We start from the raw sequence: 24,066 nt of genomic DNA, 5'->3' as shown, positions 1-24,066 counted from the left end.
GTGAAGGGACAACGGAGCCGGGCTTACGGGGATATGCCCCAACCGGGATGCAAATGCGGCGACAAAGCCCACGGTGAGCGTCTTAGTTCTACCTTTGAAGAATGGAGCCAAAGGAACCCGGTGGTCGTGAGTAATTAATTTGACCAGAAACTGAGCTTTTGGAACGATCCGGGGGGAAGGAGAAAGGCAGCCTGCCTTCTTCCCTTCGAGTTAAAGAAGCTAACCAATTTGAGTAACTGCTGCTACAGAACTGTTTCAATGTACTTAAAATTGATACATGAGACTGGCAAACTTTTTTCTTGGGAAGTAAATTAGTGGAAAATATCTCCATTTAAAGTTGCGGTATCTGCGCTCCAGTTTAGGAAAATGGCGACGAACAGAGAGGCAGGAGTAGAAATCTGATACCCACTTCCTCCCCCTCTACCAGTATGCTGGGCTTCGTCCTTGAACTGGTACTGAACTCTGGACTAACGGACGAACAGAGGCTCACTGCTTTGAAGGTGGAACTGCTGTACAGGAAAGTCAAAGTCTTGTGTGGGGGTCTGAAAGAGAACCAATTGCCCACAGAGGAGGCTTTTAAAACTTTTAACACTTTGGAAGAAAGTCTTGCCAAAGAGCTGAGAGGATGTCTGGAAAGATGGAGAGAAATGAGTGAGCTACTTCGGAGAAGAAACTCGCCTTTTGGGGGTGGCAGTCCCAAGGCGACGGTAAGATTTGTTATATCCAGTCCCCGAGGTGTGAGCTCGGGGGCCAGGGACAGAGAATTATGGTTTTTACAAGAAGAAAAGGAATGCTACAAAGAACCGGAGAAGCTGAGAGACGACGAGATGGACATCCTGGAGCTCGTGGCAAGGAGAGTTTTGGACTGTGCCTGGATCTGTGGACGCTTGGAGAGGGAAGCTACAGGGAAATTCAGTGTTGATGCCACCAGGAGAAGAATAATGGACAGAGGGGGTGTGGGGTGAAACACTAAGTAAAATCTGAAGTAGCCTGTCATGGAATTTTGAAATCGGAGGGTGAATACTGTCAACAATCTTTCTGTTTTATTTTTTGTTTGAATATGAAAGGAGATATTTTGAGTTACTATGTTATTAGCAGCAGTTTAAAGGATAGAAGAGATAGATATGATATAAATGATTGGTGAAGATTTTAATGGAAGAAGAATTATGATGAGATATTACTACGATGATGCATTGTTAGTTAAATGTTGAATATATAATTGTGTGTAACTATATAATTGAATTAGAATTTCTGGAGAAATGGTTATAAAATAGATCAAGGATATGAACTCGAAGGAGAAAGGGCAGGGGAAGTCAATGGTCAAGATATGGAAATAGAAATTTTCTTTTTAAAGAAAAGATGCAACAAGAAAACTTGACACTGTTTGTATTTGTTTTATCAGTGTATTTGTTTTGTATTTGTTTAATTGTAGGTGTGGGTGTGGGTATATGCTGTTATAAGAAAAAGGTCAATAAATTCTTATAAAAAAAACAACAAATAACTGCAAGATCCCCTGGTGTGGGCTCTCGCCTCTTTCTGTTGTGAAGGAAGCAGGGGGAAGTAGGAGAGGGAGTTCACTACCTTGAGGCTTGCTCATAACCTTTTCTGAGGAAAAAGTCCTTGTGTGAGGGCTGAGGCAGAAGGAGCAACAGCCAGTTATTTCTGCTGAGGCAGAAGGAGCAACAGCACGGGTTTCAGGGCCAGCCCCAGTGCTTTTTTTCCTGGGGGGGGAACGCAGGGGTACGCATACCCCTAAATATTTTGTGAATCTAAGTTTGGCCTCATTGAGGGGCAGTATTTCAATATGAGTGGGTAAATGAGAGTAGCTCTAAACTTTTTTTAAAGAAAAAAGCACTGGCCAGCCCTATCATTAGGCAGAGTGAAGCAGGCCCCTTTGGCGGAATATGCTGAGGGACAGGAAGTGGACAGAACTCTGTGTGCCATTCAACTCACCTGACATTCCCTAAGATGGCTTCTGCTCACAGGTACAATGGAGGATACTGACCTCAACTCCCAGTCTGGTCAGCTTCTGTGTCTGGAATGGGGAAGGCACCATCTTTCCCTTTGCCCACAGGCAGGAAAAATATTTAGGAGAGAATATTTATTTGATATTTATGTGCAGTTTTTTTCATACAAGCATTCTCAAAGTGATTTATACAGAAGCAGATTAAACCAATTTAAAGAATCATAAAAAACATGGCAGCTTAAAAGAACCTAAATAATGGAATGTTTAGCCTGGAGAAGAGAAGGTTTAGGGGTGATATGATAGTCATGTTCAAATATATAAAAGGATGTCATATAGAGGAGGGTGAAAGGTTGTTTTCTGCTGCTCCAGAGAAGCGGACACGGAGCAGTGGATTCAAACTACAAGAAAGAAGATTCCACCTAAACATTAGGAAGAACTTCCTGACAGTGAGAGCTGTTCGGCAGTGGAATTTGCTACCAAGGAGTGTGGTGGAGTCTCCTTCTTTGGAGGTCTTTAAGCAGAGGCTTGACAGCCATCTGTCAGGAATGCTTTGATGGTGTTTCCTGCTTGGCAGGGGGTTGGACTGGATGGCCCTTGTGGTCTCTTCCAACTCTATGATTCTATTCTATGATTCTATGAATGAAGAGGAGCAGAAGGCAACAATTTAAGAACTTACTTGCCTGAGCTTGAGGGAATATCCTGTCTCTGAAAGGAAGACAAGTGCAGTAAAGAAATGGACCACCTAGGGCATGTTTGGCATGAAAGTCTGAAAGGGGGGGTTGCTTGGATGTGCTTACAAGCTTCCTTATTGAAGAGGGCTTCAGAATGGGTATTGCAGTATATATCCTCCTAGGTGTGTACTTGTGAAGAGATGGATGTCTGCATCAAAATTTCCAGTAGGGAGTGCAACTAAAGTTGGTAAAATGCTATTACAGGGCTATTGTTACCAGATCATTTAGGAGAATTGCTGGATGTATTTTCAGACAAAGAACCTGCAACTCAAGAAGGAGTAGGAGCTCATCTGGGTAGAACTGATATTTTATGACCAACTGGTCCACTGAGTCTCTCTCCCCAGCATGGCAAGTCATCAGCTCCCTGGGTTACCTTTTATCTATCCAGCCCATTACTAATCTCAGGTGCTTGTACAGAAAAGCCTCTACCACCCCCTTGAGATAGACTGGAAAATGTAAGGAGAGGGGAATCTGAGAAATATGAACTGGGGAAGTAGGAAAAGAAGCTGAGTGTTAACCCTTGAAGTCAGAAGAGGTTGGAGTGCACTTTTTTTTAATAAAAAAAATCAAAACAAAATTGCTGACTTGCTGGTGTTTTCACAGTGATTAAAGTTTTGTCTGGAGAACTAATGCTGAGCAATTGTGTGTGTTCTATTTAGAAACAGGGAAAGTCTTTTCATGGGGTAGAGGAGACTATGGTCAACTTGGATGGAGCGGGATGCTGCATGAAGCAGAGAGCCAGGATGGAAAGAAATCGACTGAACACTGTTTGACAAAGCAAATTAGTGCTCCTGTTGCAGTGCCCAGCCTCACTGGAGCATCTGAGGTAAGGAAAAACCATGATTTTTGTTAAGGTCAGACCTTATTTGTTTGTCTTGTGTTACTAATTTGCCTTTTGAGCAAGGGCTATCTGTGGCCCTCAGACATTACAAAATAAATAAATAAATAAATAAAAAATCCTTCCAGTAGCACCTTAGAGACCAACTAAGTTTGTTCTTGGTATGAGCTTTCGTGTGCATGCACACTTCTTCAGATACACTGAAATAGAAGTCACCAGACCCTTATATATAGTGAGAGAGTGAGGAGGGGTATTACTCAGAAGGGTGGTGGGAATGGGTGATTGGCTGATGGGTGTGGAAAACTTGTTGATGACTGTTAACGACTGCAATTAGTCCTAAAGGGAAAAAGCAAGGGGTGAGATGGCTAAAGATAGCTTTGTCATGTATAATGAGGTAAGAATCCAATGTCTTTGTTCAGACCAGGTCTCTCATGGTTTTGAGTTTGGTAATGAGTTGCAATTCTGGATATGCCTGGCTATGTTTTTCCCCCACCCCTGCTTAGTAACAGCATATTATATTTTAGTGCATCTATAGTTCAGTCTTTCCATGTACATGTTCTGATGTACCATCTTTTGTGGAGCTGACAGTTTCAAAGGACTATGGACCTATGTTGTTGTTTTGTTGTTTAGTCGTATCCGACTCTTCATGACCCCATGAACCAGAGCACGCCAGGCACTCCTGTCTTCCACTGCCTCCTGCAGTTTGGTCAAACTCATGTTGGTAGCTTCGAAAACACTGTCCAACCATTTCGTCCTCTTTCGTCCCCTTCTCCTTGTGCCCTCAATCTTTCCTAGCATCAGGGTCTTTTCCAGGGAGTCTTCTCTTCTCATGAGGTGGCCAAAGTAATGGACCTATACCTAAATGAAAAAGAAGTTGCCAAGAATTTGGCCGATTAAAAAGAGCAACTTTAGAAACATTGAATACTGTGAACTCACGGGTGGGAGGAAGTGAGAGTTTGTTTTATTAATAAACATCTTAGTAAGATCAGCAGTGTTTAAGCTGCTACTGATATAGAATGAAAGAGCTTACAGGGCTGAATTGGAAAGCTAAAACCTTGAGATGTCAGATATAATCAGATCATGAAGAACCTAAGTTTAACTGATTTTTATATATATATATATATAAAAATGACATTTTGGCACTAGCTGGTGGCAGTCACAATCCTGGAATGTAGCTAAAATGGGACTGTCCCTTATTGAGAATGTCAGTAGTAAAACACCTGAATACTTTGGTGTCAAAGTCTTCTGTCCACATCAGCTTGAACTGTGACAAGGGGCATTTCACAGCACAGAGACCCCATCACTGATCACTGGTGACATCAACTGCACATGCAACACTAAATCAAGGAAGCATTTTGCACATAAAATGCTTCTAGATTGGGTGTTCCCCCTGCCCTTAAAATAAAGGCTGTTTATGAGCACGGAAAAAAATTCTGGTTAATTAACATACGCATTAAATTTTCATATTGCTAAAGCAGTATTTCTGAAGCAAGAAACATATATATATATAGAGAGAGAGAGAGAGGGAGAGTGAGTTTTTGAATAAGTTAATCTAATTTTTTTTAAAAAAAAAAAGTTGATGGAACATGAAATTTTGTAGGTAAGAGTATTCTTCAACAAGAGCATTGTCTTCATTATCCCCTTTCCCTTGTGTACACCTCTTAATGATGCTGGCAGATAGGAACACAGCAAGAAATTCCCGTAGAAACATTTTAACGCTCCTTTTTGCAGTTTATCAAATCTTCCAGCAATGTGATAGCAAGGATGATACAGCAGAAAAAATTAATATGAGGCATGTCAACATTCATGCATATTTGCCTTTATAAAACTGTCTTTTTACCACATTAGTGTTAAGTTGCCTGCCCTGGAATAGTGCTGGTTATCTTATTTTAATTATTTGAAAGCTGCCTTTAAGGGTAGAAGCACTTTCAAGTTACAAGATAAAAATATGATATAATCAAAATAAATATGCATAATGAAAGCCACTTGCATTAAAAAAACAGCAACACGCAGCCAGCTGTAAGCTAAACACATTCAGCAATGCAATAAAGCAAAACATACCTTCAAGTAAAAGGCAGTGAAAACAGATGGGTTTTAAGGACTCTCCTAAATGACTGTAGGGAATGAGGATGACTTGCCCCCATCAGCAGTACATTTCAGAAGGATAAAATCACTGCAGGGGAAAAAACCACACACACTTCTGCCCAACCTGATTATTCTGAGAGGCAGAAGGCCTCAACTGTTCTTAATGTACAGAGAGGCTGATATGGGGGAAGGTGGGCACTTGGACCTAAGCGGCTGGTGGTTTTAAAAGGTTAAAATATGTACTTTAGGATGGACTCTAAACAGACTGCTAACTAGTGCAACTGCTGCCAGCTGCCTGCCATCGTCTTCTCTGGGCCCAGAGGCATTCTGGGGAAATGAGGTTGGTGGGCAGCTGGAGCCTTGGCTGGCGCAGTGATGTCGCTGCCTCGCCATGTGCCATTCCTCTGTGGTATCGTTTGGGGGACCTCAGTGTCTGGCTGCAGGGTCCCATGAAAGTGCAAAGTGTACTTATTCAACTTACCAACTTATTCCAAGTTGATTAGCACAGGCACACTTTGGAAATCATTGAAAAGCTGTCAGTGTGCCAAAGTAGCACATACCAGTATTTTCTCTTTATACATATGATTGCTTCCTTGAGCTCTAATATTCTTACCGGAATTCTAAACATATAAGGAGAAAATGCAAATATAGTAATGAAGTAGGGAAGTGTTCTGTTGCATTGAACTATATTCCACTGTAAATGAATGTGTTTGGTGAGGCAGATAAAATAAACAACACCAATATGAAAACCGAATAAGCATCAGATCTTCAATTCTGAACAGCCAGTGTGGTTAGAGCACTGGACTAGGCTCAAGGAGACACATGTTCAAATCCCCACCCAAAAATGAAGCTGACAGGATGAACATGCGTGAGGCCTTGTCTCTCAGCCTAGCCTGTTATTAGGTCAATAATACTAATAATATACAATAAACTAATAATCTAAAATAATAACAATAATTGGATTATGGGCTTGTTTTGTTTCTGCTCTTGTTTTTATTATGCACTTTGTTTTTATTTTGTATTTTTATACTGTGGTATACAAATTTAATAAATGAAATCAATACAATATAAATAGCAACTTTTATCCAAATCTAGACTATTGAATACTGCTTGTGTTTATAGATTTATGCACATATTTTTTGGGAATATGGGTATCAGGAGTTTAACACATTTTGCTGTAAAAATGTGGACTACAAAGGCTTTCAGTGAATATATTAAGCCTTTGAAGCCAGATTTGCTATTCAGCTGCCAAGAGCATGCCTACAGTACATTAGATGTATCACTAAGCCGATTACCAAAACTGTAGGTCTTAAGGAAATAGATAATGCAGTAAGTGCATTTTAAACTGTGCTCTTTCTTGAGGCCCCGAAAAGTTACTTTTGTTTTTAAAAACAGCTGATTAAAATAGCAGGAGGAAGATGATGATCTTTCCCCTTGCCTTAATATCAGCAAACTGAAGAGAAGAAGGGAAAAAAGAGCAATTTACAAAACACAGCATCATTATCCATTGGATTGGCCAACTGGTGGCTTCTGGGTTAGAGTAGCCTCTGAATTATCTGATCTCTGAGGGCCCTATGAAAAATTTGGACAAACCATGGTAAAATGTTTGTTTGTGATTTTATCTATTAGGGAAGTGTGTGTGTGTGTGGGGGGGAAGCTTTTCAGGAGGGAAGAAATAAGAAAGCTGATAACCCTAAGGTTATAGAAGCTGGCCATCCCTGCTGCTTATCATGTTTATGTTTCAGAGACTAGCGTCGTGTTCTGTTTTTAATAAACTCAGTGTAAAAGGAGAATAATTCCATGGCAAATTTTGCATTGTAAAGATAGATAGATCTTTAGATGTGAGGTGATTTACGGTAGGTGTGAGGTGAGATGTATCAGTAAGCTGATTACCAAAACCACCAGATTACCAGAATCATAACTGCCCCCCCTTTGTTTTGGTATTTTTGTTGTTGTTGTTCAGTCATTCAGTTGTGTCCGACTCTTCGTGACCCATGGACCAGAGCACACCAGGCACGCCTATTCTTCACTGCCTCTCGCAGTTTGGCCAAACTCATGTTAGTAGCTTCGAGAACACTGTCCAACCATCTCATCCTCTGTCGTCCCCTTCTCCTGGTGCCCTCCATCTTTCCCAACATCAGGGTCTTTTCTAGGGAGTCTTCTCATGAGGTAGCCAAAGTACTGGAGCCTCAACTTCAGGACCTGTCCTTCTAGTGAGCGCTCAGGGCTGATTTATTTAAGAATGGATAGGATTGATAATCTTGCAGTCCATGGGACTCTTAAGAGTCTCCTCCAGCACCATAATTCAAAAGCATCAATTCTTCGGCGATCAGTCTTCTTTATGGTCCAGCTCTCACTTCCATACATTACTACAGGGAAAACCATAGCTTTAACTATACGGACCTTTGTCAGCAAGGTGATGTCTTTACTATTGTGCTTTTTCTGGAACCTTCCTCCTTAATACTTCTCTGTCACTTATACTAGGGGCAGGGAACATGTGGCCCTCCAGTTGTCGGACTACGGATCCCATAATCTCAGACCACTGGCCATGCTGGCTATGGCTGATTGAAATTAGAGTCCAACAGCTTCTGAAGGGGCACAGATTCCCCACCCCTAATTTACAGGCCCATTTTTCCCAGCCTGTCTGTGACTCTGTGACTATAAACAGATGTGGCTGCTACCTCATATCTAGTTTGGACCTAAAAAAGCATGGCATTTTCTGTTTATTTGTGTCTCAATTCTCCTCAGTTCTGGTTTAAGCTTGTACTCAGACCGAACAAGTGCTTTATCTTTGGAGGTGACTTTTGGTTTGTGTACAGTGTCAGTGTGGAGGCAGATTGGCTGCGAGCCAGTGAGGAAATAGGCTATTAACTCTCACAGATTCCATGCTTAGAAAGCCGTACTGAAAATAATTAGAACAAAGTCACTTTATTTAAAAACATTCCCCAAGTTTTTTTGAAATTTTCTTTAATGTTTGTGCTTTAAACTTTTACATAAAAAGGGTGTGCTTCTGCTATGTTAAAAAAGATAACATTAACAACAAGTAACTTCCACCATTACATTCCGTCTCTCATTGGTAACCTTACAAGTTGTTTTAAGTTCACTGGAAGATGCAGGAAAGTATAAAGCAAGTTAGATTGAATAATACAGGCTATGAGCAGCTTGCTCAATAGTCTTTACTCTGGTTTGGGGAAAAGCCAGATAGAAACTACTGTAGTTCTGATCTTCCACAGAACACAAAAAAGAGAAAAAATGGGGAAATCTTAGTGTCAGACCTCTTAGGAATCAATCTCCATTCCCCCAGTGGCGTAGGAAGGGCGGGGCGTAGGGGGCAGGCTGCCCCGGGTTCCAGGGGAGGGGATGACACTCCCTGGCCCCTCCCACCACTCCCCTGCTGCCCGGCACCCTGTCTGTGCTTCTTTATGGATGGACGGGGAATCCCCACGAGCCGCCGCTCACTCGCTGGCTCGCCGCGGGAGTAGCAGTGCTGGCCCAGATGCACTACACATGCATGGAAATTCTGGGCATGCGTAGTGCATCCGACGTGTGTTGTGACGCCCTGCCCCCAGGAGGGTGCCTCCGCTCCACTGCGTCCCCCTCTCACACAGCAAGTTGCTCATGGGCAGTGGCTCTCCACCCCAGCATAAACATTCAAGGCTGGGGAGGAGAGAAATGTTCCGATTCACAATGAGTCCAATTGGCTTATTGGCTTGCTGAGGTCACCAGAAACAGTTAGAAGTATGAGCATCTGCAGGGTGGGTCTTTCATGTTCGTAGGCCTTTGTGTGAAGTTGCCATCTTGAGAGGATACCTATCTGATGTCTAACCTTCTTATTGAAATCACTCCTGTAATGTCTTAGTTTTCTGTCTGAGATACTGATAAACATTTCAATAGCTATTTCTCATTATGACAGTGGTTAAACCTAACTGTACTTTTAATACTAATTTTAATGGTTTTAGAATAAGCTTGAAGGAAACCGATATAATCACATAATGAGTAACTTTAAAAACCGGTTCAGAAAAATCTTTAGTGTAAAATCCTTCCCCCTAAAAATATGTTTTATAATCAGTGAAAGTGAGAGTTCACATACAAAAAGTAATTGTAGAACACCAAAAGCTGCATATTACTTATACACAAGTTGCTGAAAACCGTAAAAGTAGAAATAATATCAAAGAAGATAGACTAATAGACATTTTTTTGCATAATATGAGGTTAATTTGTAATGAAACAGACAAAAAGATACCACATAGTATGAAAATCTTCAGTTTTAGACTTTCTTTTGGATAGGTGAATTTGTGGGGTGAACTATTGGAACTTTCCTGCCCAACTTGTAGGAAAGTGCCTTATCTCAATACATGGTCCATCTGTCTTGGTGCTGTCCATACTGAGTAGCAGAGCCTCACCAGAGCTTCAGGAAAGGAGTTTTTTTCCAGCTCTACCTGCAGATAGGAGAGACTGAGCCTGGGACCATTTACATGCAAAGCCTGTGCTCTGCTGCTGAGGTCTCGCCTTTTCCTTGTAAATGCCAAGCAGCTATGGTTGCATCCAGTGTTGAATACTGAATATGCAGCACTAACTAGAGAAATAACTAAATCTTTATTTAACAGGCGCTGTAAGAAGTCAAGAACAAGACAAAGAGTATGATCTGTGGTATAGGATCAATAGGCTGAATTGTGATGTTTTCCTTTTTCCTTGAAAACAAGATCCCAGAATATTGAGTACAAATCTTTGCATTATCTCACACTGTTGTGTTCCCTAAGCCCTTCAGAATTTTTCTCTTTTGGGTGAGGCCTGTGAAGGTGCTTTTAAGAAGAGTGAATTATTTAAGCAGTCAGCCAAAAGGAGTGCTTTAGAACATTGCTGTACCTGAAAATTAGGACAGTGTACAGTTTCCACCATTGCCCATTTTGAAGGAAAAGCATAACACTAAAAACTATTTTGTTTTCCAGCTTCTCAGTGTAAAATTTATGTGAACAATCCACCAGGAACAGAATAGAAGAACTTCCCTGGAAATTAAGCTCTGTGTATTTAAGTATTAAGCAATGCTATCCCAAATGTCCATGAGAGGTAAAAAGCTAAAAATATGAAACTTCTAATTGATACCTCCCTCCCTGGAATATATATAACATCAAAAGCTGAACATCACTCATAATTTAGTTTCGTGTTCAGACCCAGAGACCTCCCCCCTAAATAAATTCACACTTGACTCAAATTTCAGTTTGGTTTTGGGCAGAATTTAGGCCACAGAATTTAGGCTCTGGTTCGACTAGCTCCCTGCACCCTTGCAGGTAGCGCTGACCCAGGGCACCAGCATAGGTCAGCCAAGGGTGAACACCTGGATAGGCGGAAAGCCAGAAACAGACTATGTCCGCCACCCAAATGTCCCCCTGAACTTCACATAGGGATGGCGAGAGCGTTCTCCCATCCCTATCACCTGAACCAGAACCACTGCCTATTCGCAACCTTACAAGTTGTGGCTATTTGCTACGCGGCAGGCGAAACCCAAATGGCAACAGCCGATCAGCCAAGTGGGGAAAATTCCTGCCATGCCCCTGTCCCAATGACAGACGACACACGACGGCATAGCAAGGTCAAGCGCAAAAGCCCTAAAAGTAGGGAGAGGTGGGGAGGTGTTCCGAATGCACACACCGAAAGAGGAAGCTCTGGGTCACGTGCATGGGTATATATAGGTCCCTCAATCCGTTTGGACTGCGCCCCATTGGCCAGATTGAACCCAACATTGAGAGACCTACCAATCAGGTGTTGTGGCTGACCAATCTTACCCACCCACAACACAGGAGATAGGTTTCCAGGTCTCACCGCAACATGTACCCTCTTTTAGGGAGGACACGATCTGCTAGAATAAAACCAGATGCTAGCACTTTAATGGGGGTTCTGAAATGACACACCACTGAAATAAGTTCACTGTTGGGCAGAGTTGAGGACAGAGCTACTTGCTGGTCCAGTCTTGGAGCAAAGCGGCTATGTACCAAAAGGTGTCCTTGGTTAGTGTAAGTGATTGTGATGGACGTCTTAATGAACAGAACGGTCTGTTCATATCTGTTTTAACCCAAGCTTCTGTGAGCACATTATACTGTACTTGGAATAGTAATGAGATGAATGAAATGACCTGAATTCTATTGCTGTTTTACAATATAGCAAATCCTGGTTAGCTTGAGCCATGGACTGAATTCTGGTTTGGTGGGCAAACAGTGGTTTGACCAATCCATAGTTTACTGTGTTTGGATGCACTAGCAAGACAAGATAGGAAGCTCCTAATTTCCTCCCTTTTTGTGTGTCTGAGGTTTGCTATCACTTCTGAACAAAATGGGGGGGGGATTGTTTGCTGTTATATTGGAAAGTGTCCATTGTATCTCTCTTTAAGTGTTTGAGTGTTTGACTCTACAGTAAAGTATACCCTTGGACTTGGGCACAGCAGAATCCTTCTCATGTAGTAACTATCTGGCCCAGGGCTGGTCCAATACAGTTTGGCACCTAAGGCGGACTCCAGAATGGCATCTTGCCTCTCTGGAAGGGAAGGAGTGAGGGAGGATCTACATCAGGAACAAGGATAGAAGAAAGATCAACATCAGGATATGCTGCTCCAGTGGATCCTGCTGCCTGAAGCGGTCACCTCACCATGCCTCATGTGTGGGCCGGCCCTGATCTGGCAGACTGAAGATAAACTCTAACTTCCTCCCAAAGTGTGCCTGTAATATGAGACCCGTTCTTTCCATTTTATTTTCACTGTTGAAATCCTGATATGTGGTTACTCTCAGAGAAGTACCGGTAAATTTTGCCTCCATTCATTTTCACAAAGGAATGACATGACTTCAACAGGGGTTTTGGTGTGCATGTTTGTGAATGAACTGTTCTGGAATGATATTTTAGGTTCAAAGTGCACTAACAAAAATCACTTAGAAAAAACACAGTATTGGTATCTAAAAGTGGATGTGGCAACATAAAAGCAAGCTAATAATACTCACAGATCCCTGGAGAAGAGAGGAGGATAAAAAGGAGAGAGTACCTTTATCTGCAACAATATCTGACTGGGAGAGGCTGGTCCATGGGGTTGTATCCAGTGCTGCAGCTTCACTATCCTAACAAATTCCTGTGTTTGCATCGGTGCCTCCTCTTCCTCTCCTGTTCCCTCCAGCCTCCCATGTGCCCTCAAAATTAGCTCCAGCTGGTTTGGGGGCCCACTGTAGCAGATTATGGGGGCATAAAGAGGGAAGAGTAGAAACAACTGTCCAGTTATGTGAGTGGAACTCCACTCATACAACCCATGGATGAAATTTCGAATTAATTAATTATACCATGCAGATCTTAATGGGGGCCTAGATTGGCAATATATTTATCAAAATTAGTGGCAATATTCTAGGTGAGACCCTGTCCTTCGTGTGTGAATAAAAATCTTAACCCCCAGTCAAGTTCATCTAAAAGTGATCACATTTTTTATTTGCTGTCAGTATTGGAATAGAACAAATGGTATGGGGACAAGTCTCTGACAATGCGGTTTCCTGCTTTAAGCCCTGCAGTATTTTACAGAATATAGTTAAGAAGCAATTGATATTGTCCTATGACCTTATAATGTTCTGTTGATCAACAGCGGGTGGGCTATTAAGGTTATATACATGGACCCACCATGTTCTTCTGACAGTACTTTGTTTTAAATTGTTGTAAGCTGCTCTGGGATCTTATGGTGGATAATAAATTAAAAGAGCAACAATAAAGAAGCATCACCATCAACAGGTATTTGCTAACCTTCTGGTTTTACATCAGGCAAAAAAAGGTTAAAAGTGGTAAATGAGGGAAACTATTTAAAGATAACATGTCTGCCTTTGGAGGAGGGGTGTCATTAATGTGTCTGTCAGGATTTGGGGAACTTATTTTCATTCAACTATTTCTCCTAGGCTGCATTATTATTGATCCTATCTTAGTAAGCCAACCTGTAGCTGTACAGTATTTAAGAATCATTGGAGCATAAGAAAAATATCTCTAAGATGAGTTTTTTAAAATAAATAAATAAGTAATAGTAGTAGTAGTAGTTTTGACATATGGAATCTTTAACTCCAAAGGTAATTTTTCATTTCATTTAGTTCTGTGATGCACTAGTTCAGCTTGCACTAAAAATAGATGAAATGAAATCCATACCCCTATTTTTCTCATCCTCAAAAACAACATACCGGTAGACCCCCTCTTCCAATCACGCTTTGTTCCCAAGAGATAAAGAAATGAGTATTTAGTAAATATTCTTTTCTACCAACACGATAAACTAAAATGAATGGATTTAGCCCCTTTCCCCAATATGGTTAATTGCTTAAAATTCATGCTCTGCAGTTCAGTAGTGATGATCAGAATGTGGTTGTATGTATGTCAAAGCAATGTTAACAACACGTTGTCCATCGAAGTTGTGGAACTGGTGTGACTGGTGTGACTGGTTTTAACACAGAGGCACTTGGATCTTTTTTTTTTTTTAAACCCATTTAAGATTCCATAAACAGTACAGAGAGATGGTACAAGTTCTACAGTTGACAAGCAAGGTGCCAACAGAAGAATGTGGATGTGCTTTGCACATAGAGTTGCCAACATAACAAATTGTGGACTGTAAATAAAGCTAGTCAGGAGGGAATTCAGGTTGAATTTGGAGATCATCATGAAATAAAGGGAACAATACATGTTAGTATCAAAGCTTTTTTAGGGCTTGAAAGTCAAAACTAACACTGTCTGCTGTGCCTGAAAGATTGCAGGGTGCCCAGGTGGGACGACTAGTATAATATGCTGTTGCTGTCCAGCCCTCATGATCAAGGAAAGCCGTTGCATTCTGTATCAGCTGTAGCTTTCAAATACTGATTCATCTTTTCATTTTTTTATGCTGCCTTTAAGCTCCAGTTGGGGCTCCCAAAGTAGCTAAAATTAAAAGCACATTGAAACCACATAGTTAAAATAACACATTTAACAACCACCCATCCATTTATAACAGCAGACAAAACAGCATTGTTATTGGCTTAATATAGCCTGGCAGTTAAAATAAATGGTGGACACATTTTCTTGTTTGATCTCTGAAAATGGAAGTGTTAAGAGCAGGATGCCATGAATGTACTACGGGACAATCTTGTCCGAATTCTGTACAACAAAAAAAGTTGAATTTTTAAAAGTAGTTCTAAAACTTCACAGTATTTCAAAAGTACAAAATTTCAAATAACAAAATAAACTTGTAATAAACTGAAAACAGCACATGGTTGTACATCAATATTAACTATTCCAATACATCAAGAAAAATACAATTTCCCCATGAATTTATTACGTTGATTTACTTGCATCCTCCTATAAGAGGTTAATTCAATCATTCTCACAAGAGCTGCATTCCCCCCCCCTTATCACTTTTCTTATTGAAGTTATTGTTGGTGTATCTATTTTATTCAGATGGCAGAAGTGCTGTTTCTCAGCAAAAGACCTTTCTTTTGTTTATCGGGCCACATACTTGGCACTGCCTTTTTTTAGTTGTGCCAGATGGCTCAGAATTGGGCATTCGCTGTATTTCCACAATTGCGGTCCACTTTGCCTGAGGAGGCGACACCATCTGCCAAGTGGATTCCTTCCCACGTGTACTAGAAATCATTTGGGGGAATTGGATCACATTGTCGAATTCCTCAAGATGTTTGGAAATGTAATCCAGGGTATGAATTGGGTATGCTGTGGATAGCGCTGCAGCTGTAGTGCCTCAATGCATCTCTTCATCACTCCTTCCCTGTATTCCTGGACATGGAATTGAAGGGAGGAATCAGGGTGCAATGTAAGGTCTTCGTTGGCCCCTTGATATACGGTGAGCATGTTCTGCTGTAAGGGAATGGAGAACCATTTGAAATGCGTACTCGTGGCACCACCTAGGGATGCAGCCACATTTCTCAATGGCTCCTGGTAGCCCCAAACATGGCCATGTGGGTTTGTGGCATTATCACAGGCCTAACGGAAGTCTTACTACTTCTAGAGCCCTTCTGTTACTGCATTTTACCTTTTGGTAAGTTTGGGGAAGAGAGTGCTGCATGTCACACTTGTCTGGAATCCACTTCATCAGATGCTGCTGCAGAAGCTCATAAGACACATGGAGGTTTAACTCTAGCCACTGACAGTCATCCTAATTAGAAAGTGCTTACAGCAAAAATAAGGGGGGCACTTCTAATGTAACATTTTGTTCTCATAGACAGATTTTAAAACTCTCCTGGAGGCAAAAGTACAGAAACCCCAGTTCCTTATGTAGAGTCAGATCATTACTCTTTCTAGCTAGGTATACCCAGACTGACCTGGAAACATCAGGGATTCAACCTGGAACCTTCACCATGCAAAGAAGATGCTCTGCCACTAAACTATGGCCCTTCCCAAGATGGCTAGATAAAATTAGACAGTTTGGTAAGTGAAAATACAGGCCTTAGGTAACATCACATTATTATTAGTGTTCTTGTCATTGGAAGCATCCTGGGAGGCAACTGGAAAATAGCTTCAGGCCCATAGTCAAAACAAAATAAAAAATAAATAAAAATCCTTCCAGTAGCACCTTAGAGACCAACTAAGTTTGTTCTTGGTATGAGCTTTCGTGCATGCACACGAAAGCTCATACCAAGAACAAACTTAGTTGGTCTCTAAGATGCTACTGGAAGGATTTTTATTTTTTATTTTGTTTTGACTATGGCAGACCAACACGGCTACCTACCTGCTTCAGGCCCATGTTTTGAATGTGTGCCTACTCTGATGTGAGACCCTGAGAACAGCAGATGAGTTTCGTCTGAAACTTTGTCTACACGCATACCTTGGATTTACATCTGATCAATCACACATTATAGAAATGTGTATCCATGGTGACTTTCTGATGACTATTTTCCTACAACTTTTAAAGAATGCAATTAGGGTATGTTTGAGTAATTTAGGGAAATAACCCTGATCTGCTCCATTTGAGATAATTCCATTTCCTGAGCATAATTTATTTAGTCTGTTACCTGACGTTAAAAGGACTGTTCTGGAGCGTGATAGAATATACCGTATTTTCCGTCTATAAGACGCCCCCATGTATAAGACGCCCCCTATCTTTGGGGACTCAGATTTCAGAAAATGGGGGGGGGGAGGTGGCGCTGTGTATAAGATGCCCCCTAATTTTTGATAATATTTTAAAGGAAAAAGAACCTAGTCTTATACACGGGAAAATACGGTATGTTGTTCACACATTTGGCTTTAACTTTGAGTGGCAGCTCTAGAACTCAGCGAGTCATAAGAGTTGGAACTATTCTTTATGGAAGAGCTCTTGCAGAAGAGAAAATTTCTTCTGCCCAACATGTTGAAAAACACCACATCTTATTTTAAACAAAGATCTGCAGCATGTGAAATGTATCATTTGTTCAGGCATAAGGCATGCTGCACTGGATTATCTTTTCCCTCTGAAGATGAGGTTCACTGTTGGGTCAGATCAGTGGCTGATAGTTGTACATAATAAGAATGATTCACTTACTGTTTGTGTTTCTACTATAAATGTAAATGTGTTTGACATTCTTATGGATATGCAGTTTTATTACCCTGTTTTACTGTGTGGAGTCTTCCCTGAATAATTTATTTTATATTAACCTTTTAAATAAGCTCACAAAGGCTGTTTAGCTTGAGAATAAATTTATAGACTCTTGGGGGCTAGGGGAGATGGGGGTGTTCTGTCCCTCCAACAGCAACTGCTTCCATGGAACCTGTCTTCCATGAAGTGTTGTTTGCACCAGATTTTAATACTACTTTTTGTAAAATTCCACTGACAACTATCATAAGAAGAAACAGCCAAATTTTCACATGGGTTCTCCTTCTGCGTGACCTGAAGTTTGCACTTCAACTACTTTCCCTGTGCCCACACTCCTTATTTAACCCAAAGAAGATTTTACCCCTTCCAAACTATTAGGAAGCAGACTCTATGATGCTAATGAAGATGAATAAATTCATGTAAAACTTCTCCCTCAAATTTGTCTATGACAGATACTGTTTCTCGTACCCATTTCTTTTCTGCTTCCAAGCAATAATCTGAGGGTGCATGTTTCTTTAGGGTGTGATCCTGCAAATTTTGAACACCCCCCCCTTTCTAGGTTTACCCAGAAATTGCCAAGGTGTGTGTTTTTAGAGAATAATGGAGCAGGGAGCAGAGAAAGGAAAAGAGAGAAGTTGCCTTGTGTTCTGCTTCCACAGTGACCAGTTCATTCGCTGTCTCCAACCTGACCAGAATAAAAGGTGAGAAAGGAACTTAATCTCCCAGCAGCCCCTGATGCAGTTGAGGCTGTGATCCTAAGAAGATTACTCTGAGAGGATGTTCCTTGAGGATCCATGGGACTGGGTTACTGGGAAGCAAATCCTGTAATGGGCTTACTGAAATATGTCCTCTTCCAAAACATACACTTACCACCAGATTCTTCGCTGCTGTATTCTCCTCTCTGCCTTTTGGTAAGCAGTAGCAACATGACTGACCAGAAGTGGCCCATCACACCATCCACTACTCAGTGGCCCAACACACCATCCACTACTGTTTTATATCAAATGTTGTTCAAACGACTCTTAATTTTAAGTATTCATTATGTCTTGATCCTCCAAAGATTGTGTCTGTTTGGCCTGAATTCAAGATGATATATCCTCAGCATGGCAGCCAACAACTTTTGAATAGTTAATTTCCAGTAGTGACTGTATTTTAGCATAGCATGCTGAGTAGTAAGTGCCAGAATAGCCTCATGAGTTGGACATTAGCCCAAATCTGCTGGGCAAAGCTGTGCCCTCAGTTATGTGTGCGTATATGTATTACAGTCAAACCTTGGTTCCCGAATGCCTCAGTTTTGGAATGTTTTGGCTCCCAAACATAAAAAACCCGGAAGTAACTCTCCAGTTTTTGAACGGTTTCCAGAAGCCGAATGTGCTATGCGGCTTCTGTTTTGAGTTTTCGGTTGTTGAATGTTTCGGAAGTCAAACAGTCTTCCGGAATGGATTACGTTCGACAGCTGAGGTTTGACTGTACTTGTGTTTGTGCTCCCACTGTATTATTGTCCTTGATTTTACAAATTGCTTGTTTGTAGTGCTGGATAAATGAAAGTAAGACAAATTGAGCGAGGTCTCTCTTGTAGTGAGTTCTGTATCTCAGTAACTGATAAAAAGACATGCTTAACTAATAGTTTTATGAGGTTTCTTTCCCAAACCAGGACCCGAAGAGGTAATTGGAATTCTCTCTCTCCCTCCCCTCCTCCCTGACACACACACACACACACAGAGAGAGAGAGAGAGAGAGAGAGAGAGAGAGAGAGAAAGCTTAAAAATGTATTTTTTCTGTTTGTTGAGGATACACAAGCATACACAAATTAGCATATGTAAATGTGCCAGGCACATATGTGAAAGTGGCTTCAGTTTAATTAGGCTTAGTTGACAACGGTACTTTTCCACTGTTGTTGTTTTTTAAGTAGGAACTGTGAACGTGCTGTAACAAACTGCACTGCAGGCTGCAGTATCTGGTTGGCATGCCAGGAGTGTCACTAGCAGTGTACAGCTAAGTAGAGATTGGTGAGGAAACTGGGTCAGAAAACATGCCTACTGTACCTGCAGAGACTGCAGAGCAAAACAGCAAAGAAATGGGACTGTCCACAGTATGGCACTGTCTTACAAAGTATAGAAGGAGAAAGCTGCCAAGAGCAGACCATAACATACATCTCGTAGCTCCTGATGTGGCTGAGTTTTATTGCCAGTGATTGTAGTCATGTCTGTTGAGCATATGAATCTGTTTAACAGTCTATGAAAAATTTGCATGTAGAACCATGAAGACCGAGATTAATGAAGCCCATGTAAATTTGTACATAAATACTTGGAAAAGAAGAATATTTTATACTGGTAATTAGGGTTGTGCAACCACCACCACGTCTGCTGTGGTTTGGATCTGATTCAGTGGTTCAAGCCCTGATTTGGTTTGGATCAATTTGGACCTGATTTGACTCAGGACATCTGAAATTTTGGTCTTCCCATTGACTTGCACTGGGAAACCAGAATGGCCATATTTTTATATGGAGGTGCATGAAATTTGGAAACATGGTAGCCCCTCAGGAAGAGATTAACCCCAACAAATTTCAGACATATAGATCTGCCTTGACTGCATGAAGAGAGACCTCCATTCCACCCAGACTCCCTTCAGCATAGTGGATTGGTGGTTTGGATTACTTTGCTTATCTCCAATTGCTACATGAATATATCATGAGAATTTTAATCCAGATGTCCATCTAAGAAAATGTGAATTATGCAGAGAATGCAACTTGTACCCTTCCATATGGATTCAGTAGACAATAAACAGTTGAATACATTTCCAGAGGCAGACAACAGGATACACAAGAGAGGAAGAAGAACACTTTAATAATTTTTTGACACTTTTTATACCCCCACACTCAGGGTTTTCCTGTCCAGTTTTGGATGATTCTTCCTTCCCATTGTAGCCCTCTGCGACACAATCCATGTTGTTCAGAGAACTCTTGACCTCTGAAGCTCTAAGAGGGTAGAATACAAATGTTGTGGCATTTGGACTGATTTATCGTTCCAGTATATTATCGCAATATATAGCTGGTCTCTCTGTAATGAGAAATCAGTTTTGAAGTTGTATACTTTTAAATCTTTTTTTTTCTTTTAGAAATGATTCCATTTGTAAGAAAGGCTCTGATAGCTCTACTGAATTTTAAATCTAAAACTATTGTTCACAGTCCTTTAAAAAAAAGTGAATGAAAACTGGGGAGGTTATTATTTTTTCCTTAACCAAAGCAAATTAAAGAAAATCTCTTTGGGGGGTGGTGGTTGTGATAGCTATTTTGTATTGAAGTTGAAAGCTTTAGCACTTTTCTGTTCTGATGTGCTGTGTCAGTGCTTAGCTTCTTTCCATTAAGTTGTTCCGGTCTCCCTTCCTAGAAAGAAATGCTTATTTCATGCTCTTCAGCGTTAATTTTCAATGTATTGAAACACCCCCCCAATTTTCCTGTCCCTTCCCATATTGCATTCTTCAGTACAGATTGGGGTCACAGTGGTCTCATGGCTTGTACTATTTGAAGCGCAGAAGCCAGATATGAAATGGCATGGCCATGGCAGGATTACCAGTAAATAGATGAAAGTAAATGTACTTCCCATCTGTTTCTCTAATTGTCTCTCTCAAGTACTGGTTATAGGGAAGGAAGTGTTAGTAAGTGATCAGCTTTTTCTTGCTATTTCTGCCTTGACACACACACATATATTCTGAATATACTTTTCAGCACAAAATAGGCACAATAGCTATTTTTGCTTGGATTCAAAAACCACCATCAAGTACCACCTCTCTCCTGTTCTGAAGTAGCTAAATATAGATTTATATAAGTGACTTATGCCACGTTACAGTAACAGGGAATTGGATCCAGGTTTGCTTTAGTTGTGATTCCTGCATCACCGAGGGTCGGACTAGATGACCCATGGCGCCCCTTCCAACTCTACAATTTTATGATTCTCTGGGGGCACAGTAGAGTAGAGGGCATCATGTCATAAATCATGACGCCATCTACTCTTTCTGTGAGGCATTTTCTCACTAGCGCCTCACCAGCAACACGAGGCAGCTGCTCCCACAGTGTGGAAATAGCATGAGAAGCGCCCAGGCTCTGCCACTGCTGCCCCCTTTTCCATGGAGCCTGTGCTGAGGAAGTGTCATGAAGGAAAGGGACGGAGGAGTAGAGGCAGTGCCACCAGCAAACCTGGTTTGAGGTGGGCTTCCAGCTCTGTCTTCAGCCCCTGCCTCCCCCCCTCACTACTTTGTGTCTAGTATTCCCTCCATCATCTTAATTCAAGCAGCTGAAGTCTTCAGAAGGGTAAAAGGTAAAGGACCCCTGGAAAGTTAAGTCCAGTCAAAGGTGGCTATGGGGTTGCGGCACTCATCTCGCTTTCAGGCCAAGGGAGCTGGCGTTTGTCCACATACAGCATTCCAGGCAGGGCCAGATTTAGGTCTGGTGAGGCCCTAAGCTACTGAAGGTAATGGGGCCCTGTATATGTGATATTTTAGGGTGCAGGCTAGCAGGCGGGGCCCATTACTTACATCATAGTAACCTACACAACACAAAACACTGTTGGTTTTATTTTATTTGTTTTTTATCTTATATTTTGGAAATGTACATCCAGTTTTTTTCCTTTAATTTTTTTTTGCCGTCCCCAAGAGAGTGGGGCCCTAAGCTATAGTTTGTTTAGCTTATACGTAAATCCAGCACAGATTCCAGGTCATGTAGCCAGCATGACTAAAATGCATCTGGTGCAACGGAACACCGTGACGGAAACCAGAGTGCACGGAAATGCCGTTTACTTTCCAGCTGAGTGGTACCTATTTATCTACTTGCACTGGCATGCTTCTGAACTGCTAGGCTGGCAGAGCAACGGGAACTCACCCCATCACGGGGATTTGAACTGCCGACCTTCTGATCAGCAAGCCCAAGAGGCTCAGTGGTTTAGACCACAGTGCCACCTGTGACCCTACAAAAGAAGAAGGAGTGGTGCCTCCACCAAGTCTGTTCTGAGGCACGACTCCAACGACACTCAGCTCCCTCACACTAGCATCACTCTGTCTATGACTCCTCCCCCCCCAACGTGTTGGCACCAATGGCCAAAGTTGGAAGCATGGAAGCTTTTGGCCCAATGGAGGTATCTCATTGGTGGAGAGGATGGAAAGTGTCTTTTGCCAATTCCCCCTTTCCCTGCTTGCAGAACTCAGCATCGCCTCCTACACTGGATTTGCAGAGAGCACAAGGGGGTGCAGGCAAAATCTAGCCCCCCCTTCCATCAACAGAACTCTGTGTAGGGGATGCTGTGTTAGCAGGGATGACTGCTGAATGCCAGCCACAGGATAGTGCCATTTTTACAAAACAAAGATGGTTGCATATGTACTTCAGCATATGTTGATGTAGCATCCGTTTCTTCTAGACTGTTTGTTACAGTTTCATTATCTTTCTTACATTTTCAACCTATTTTTTTACATATAAATTTTTATTAAATAATTTTGTTTCACAAAGAAAAATATCTTGGTCCAACCATTAACAAATAAAATTACAAAATGAAATTACATACAATATTGTTTTCAACCTATTTTAAAAGAAATTTTGCCTGACTAGAAGTGAAAATGAAGGAATGGTATTTGCTGCTTTTAGAAATGGATGGCAGTGGGGGGTGGGTGAGAGAGAGTGTTAATGATTATTAGTGTATGTCCTCCTGAAAGAGGGAAATATTCTAATTGCCTGCTACAGTGTGCCTAGGAAATTGTTTCATGAAGCAGCATTCCGACCAGACACTAGGTGTCAGCTGATCCATACGATGTTATCCAGTAATATGTAGAGGGCGAGGAGCTGTCCTGATAAATTTCACTGCGGCTTGGTTGCTAGGGAAACTGCTTCTTTTGTGCGTGTACTGTGTGTGCAGGAAAAAAACCCACCCTCTTCTGCATCATATGGGTTGTGCTTCACAGACACTGCAGCTTATGCAAAGCATTGCCATAACATAGCAGATACTCCCATCTTTGTTTAGCAGGATGAAGAAGCTGCTTTCATATTGTGGTCTGTTCCTCTCTTTTCCTTTTCCTTATATTTGGACACAACACTGAACATTAATTATTCTATTAAATAAGAACAGAATACATTGTGTTGTGGGTCAAGGTATTCACTGGTAAGCCATGAGTATTGTCAGAAGAAGTCAGGTAGGTTAACACAAAAGCACACATGTTGATTTGGAACCAGACCTGTTCATGATAAGAGACTCATTGAAATCAGTGAGGCAATTTAGTCCCGACTAGCTTAATTGATTTCATTGATTAAGTATGACTAAGTCTGAATCCAAGCCATTGCCACGTTCTTTGTAGCGTGGGAGGAATTTCTTGCAATGGGAGGAGTTAAGTAATATTTCTGCTGTAGAGGCATATATCAGGGTTAGCCAATGTGGTACCTTACAATGCTCTTGGACTCTAGGACCCTTCACCCCATGCCATTTGTCATACTCCTGTGGCTGAGGGAAGTTGATGCAATTCAACGGCTTCTAGAATATGCTGTGTGGACTACCCCTGACATTATAGGATGAAGCGAACTTGAGGAAGTTTATGTGGCAGACTGCCCCCACAGCTCAGCTCTCATGCACCCAAATGTTCAGCGGGGCTTTGAAACATGAAGCCTCTCCTTTTAAACCTTTACATTCCCCACATGTATTGATTGATTGATTGATTGATTTAACTCTGTTTGAATGGCTGCCCAATAATACATGTTGTATGGGTAGCTCACATCATCTTTAATCTTTTAAGTACCGGTAGGTACAAATTTTGGCATTCATCTACGGGAAGCTCTTATGTTGAGCTGTTAAAAAGCCCCATGAGTTACTTGGAAAATATATATATATATATGACGGGGCACACACATTCTGACCAGGTG

The 24,066-nt window shown here is 41.4% G+C and overlaps 1 protein-coding gene across 5 annotated transcripts in view; it reads left to right on the top strand.

Annotated features, from left to right (window-relative positions):
• The window catches only part of SERGEF (secretion regulating guanine nucleotide exchange factor), a 101,162-nt gene that overhangs the window by 16,836 nt on the left and 60,260 nt on the right, over window positions 1-24,066 (top strand). For 3 of the 5 annotated variants that reach the window (XM_033153929.1, XM_033153937.1, XM_033153946.1), the window contains exon 9: window positions 3,357-3,523. In XM_033153929.1, coding sequence (XP_033009820.1) covers window positions 3,357-3,523 — 167 coding nt within the window. Of the gene's footprint in view, window positions 1-3,356; window positions 3,524-12,028; window positions 12,085-24,066 lie in introns of those variants that run through there. The other 2 variants (XM_033153955.1, XM_033153964.1) reach the window with 2 other exon arrangements.

This window comes from Lacerta agilis, chromosome 1 (assembly GCF_009819535.1).
Source record: "Lacerta agilis isolate rLacAgi1 chromosome 1, rLacAgi1.pri, whole genome shotgun sequence".
Classification (NCBI taxonomy): Eukaryota; Metazoa; Chordata; class Lepidosauria; order Squamata; family Lacertidae; genus Lacerta; species Lacerta agilis.
The sequence above is the reverse complement of the archived record's forward strand: the minus strand, read 5'-3'. Positions and strand labels throughout refer to the sequence as shown.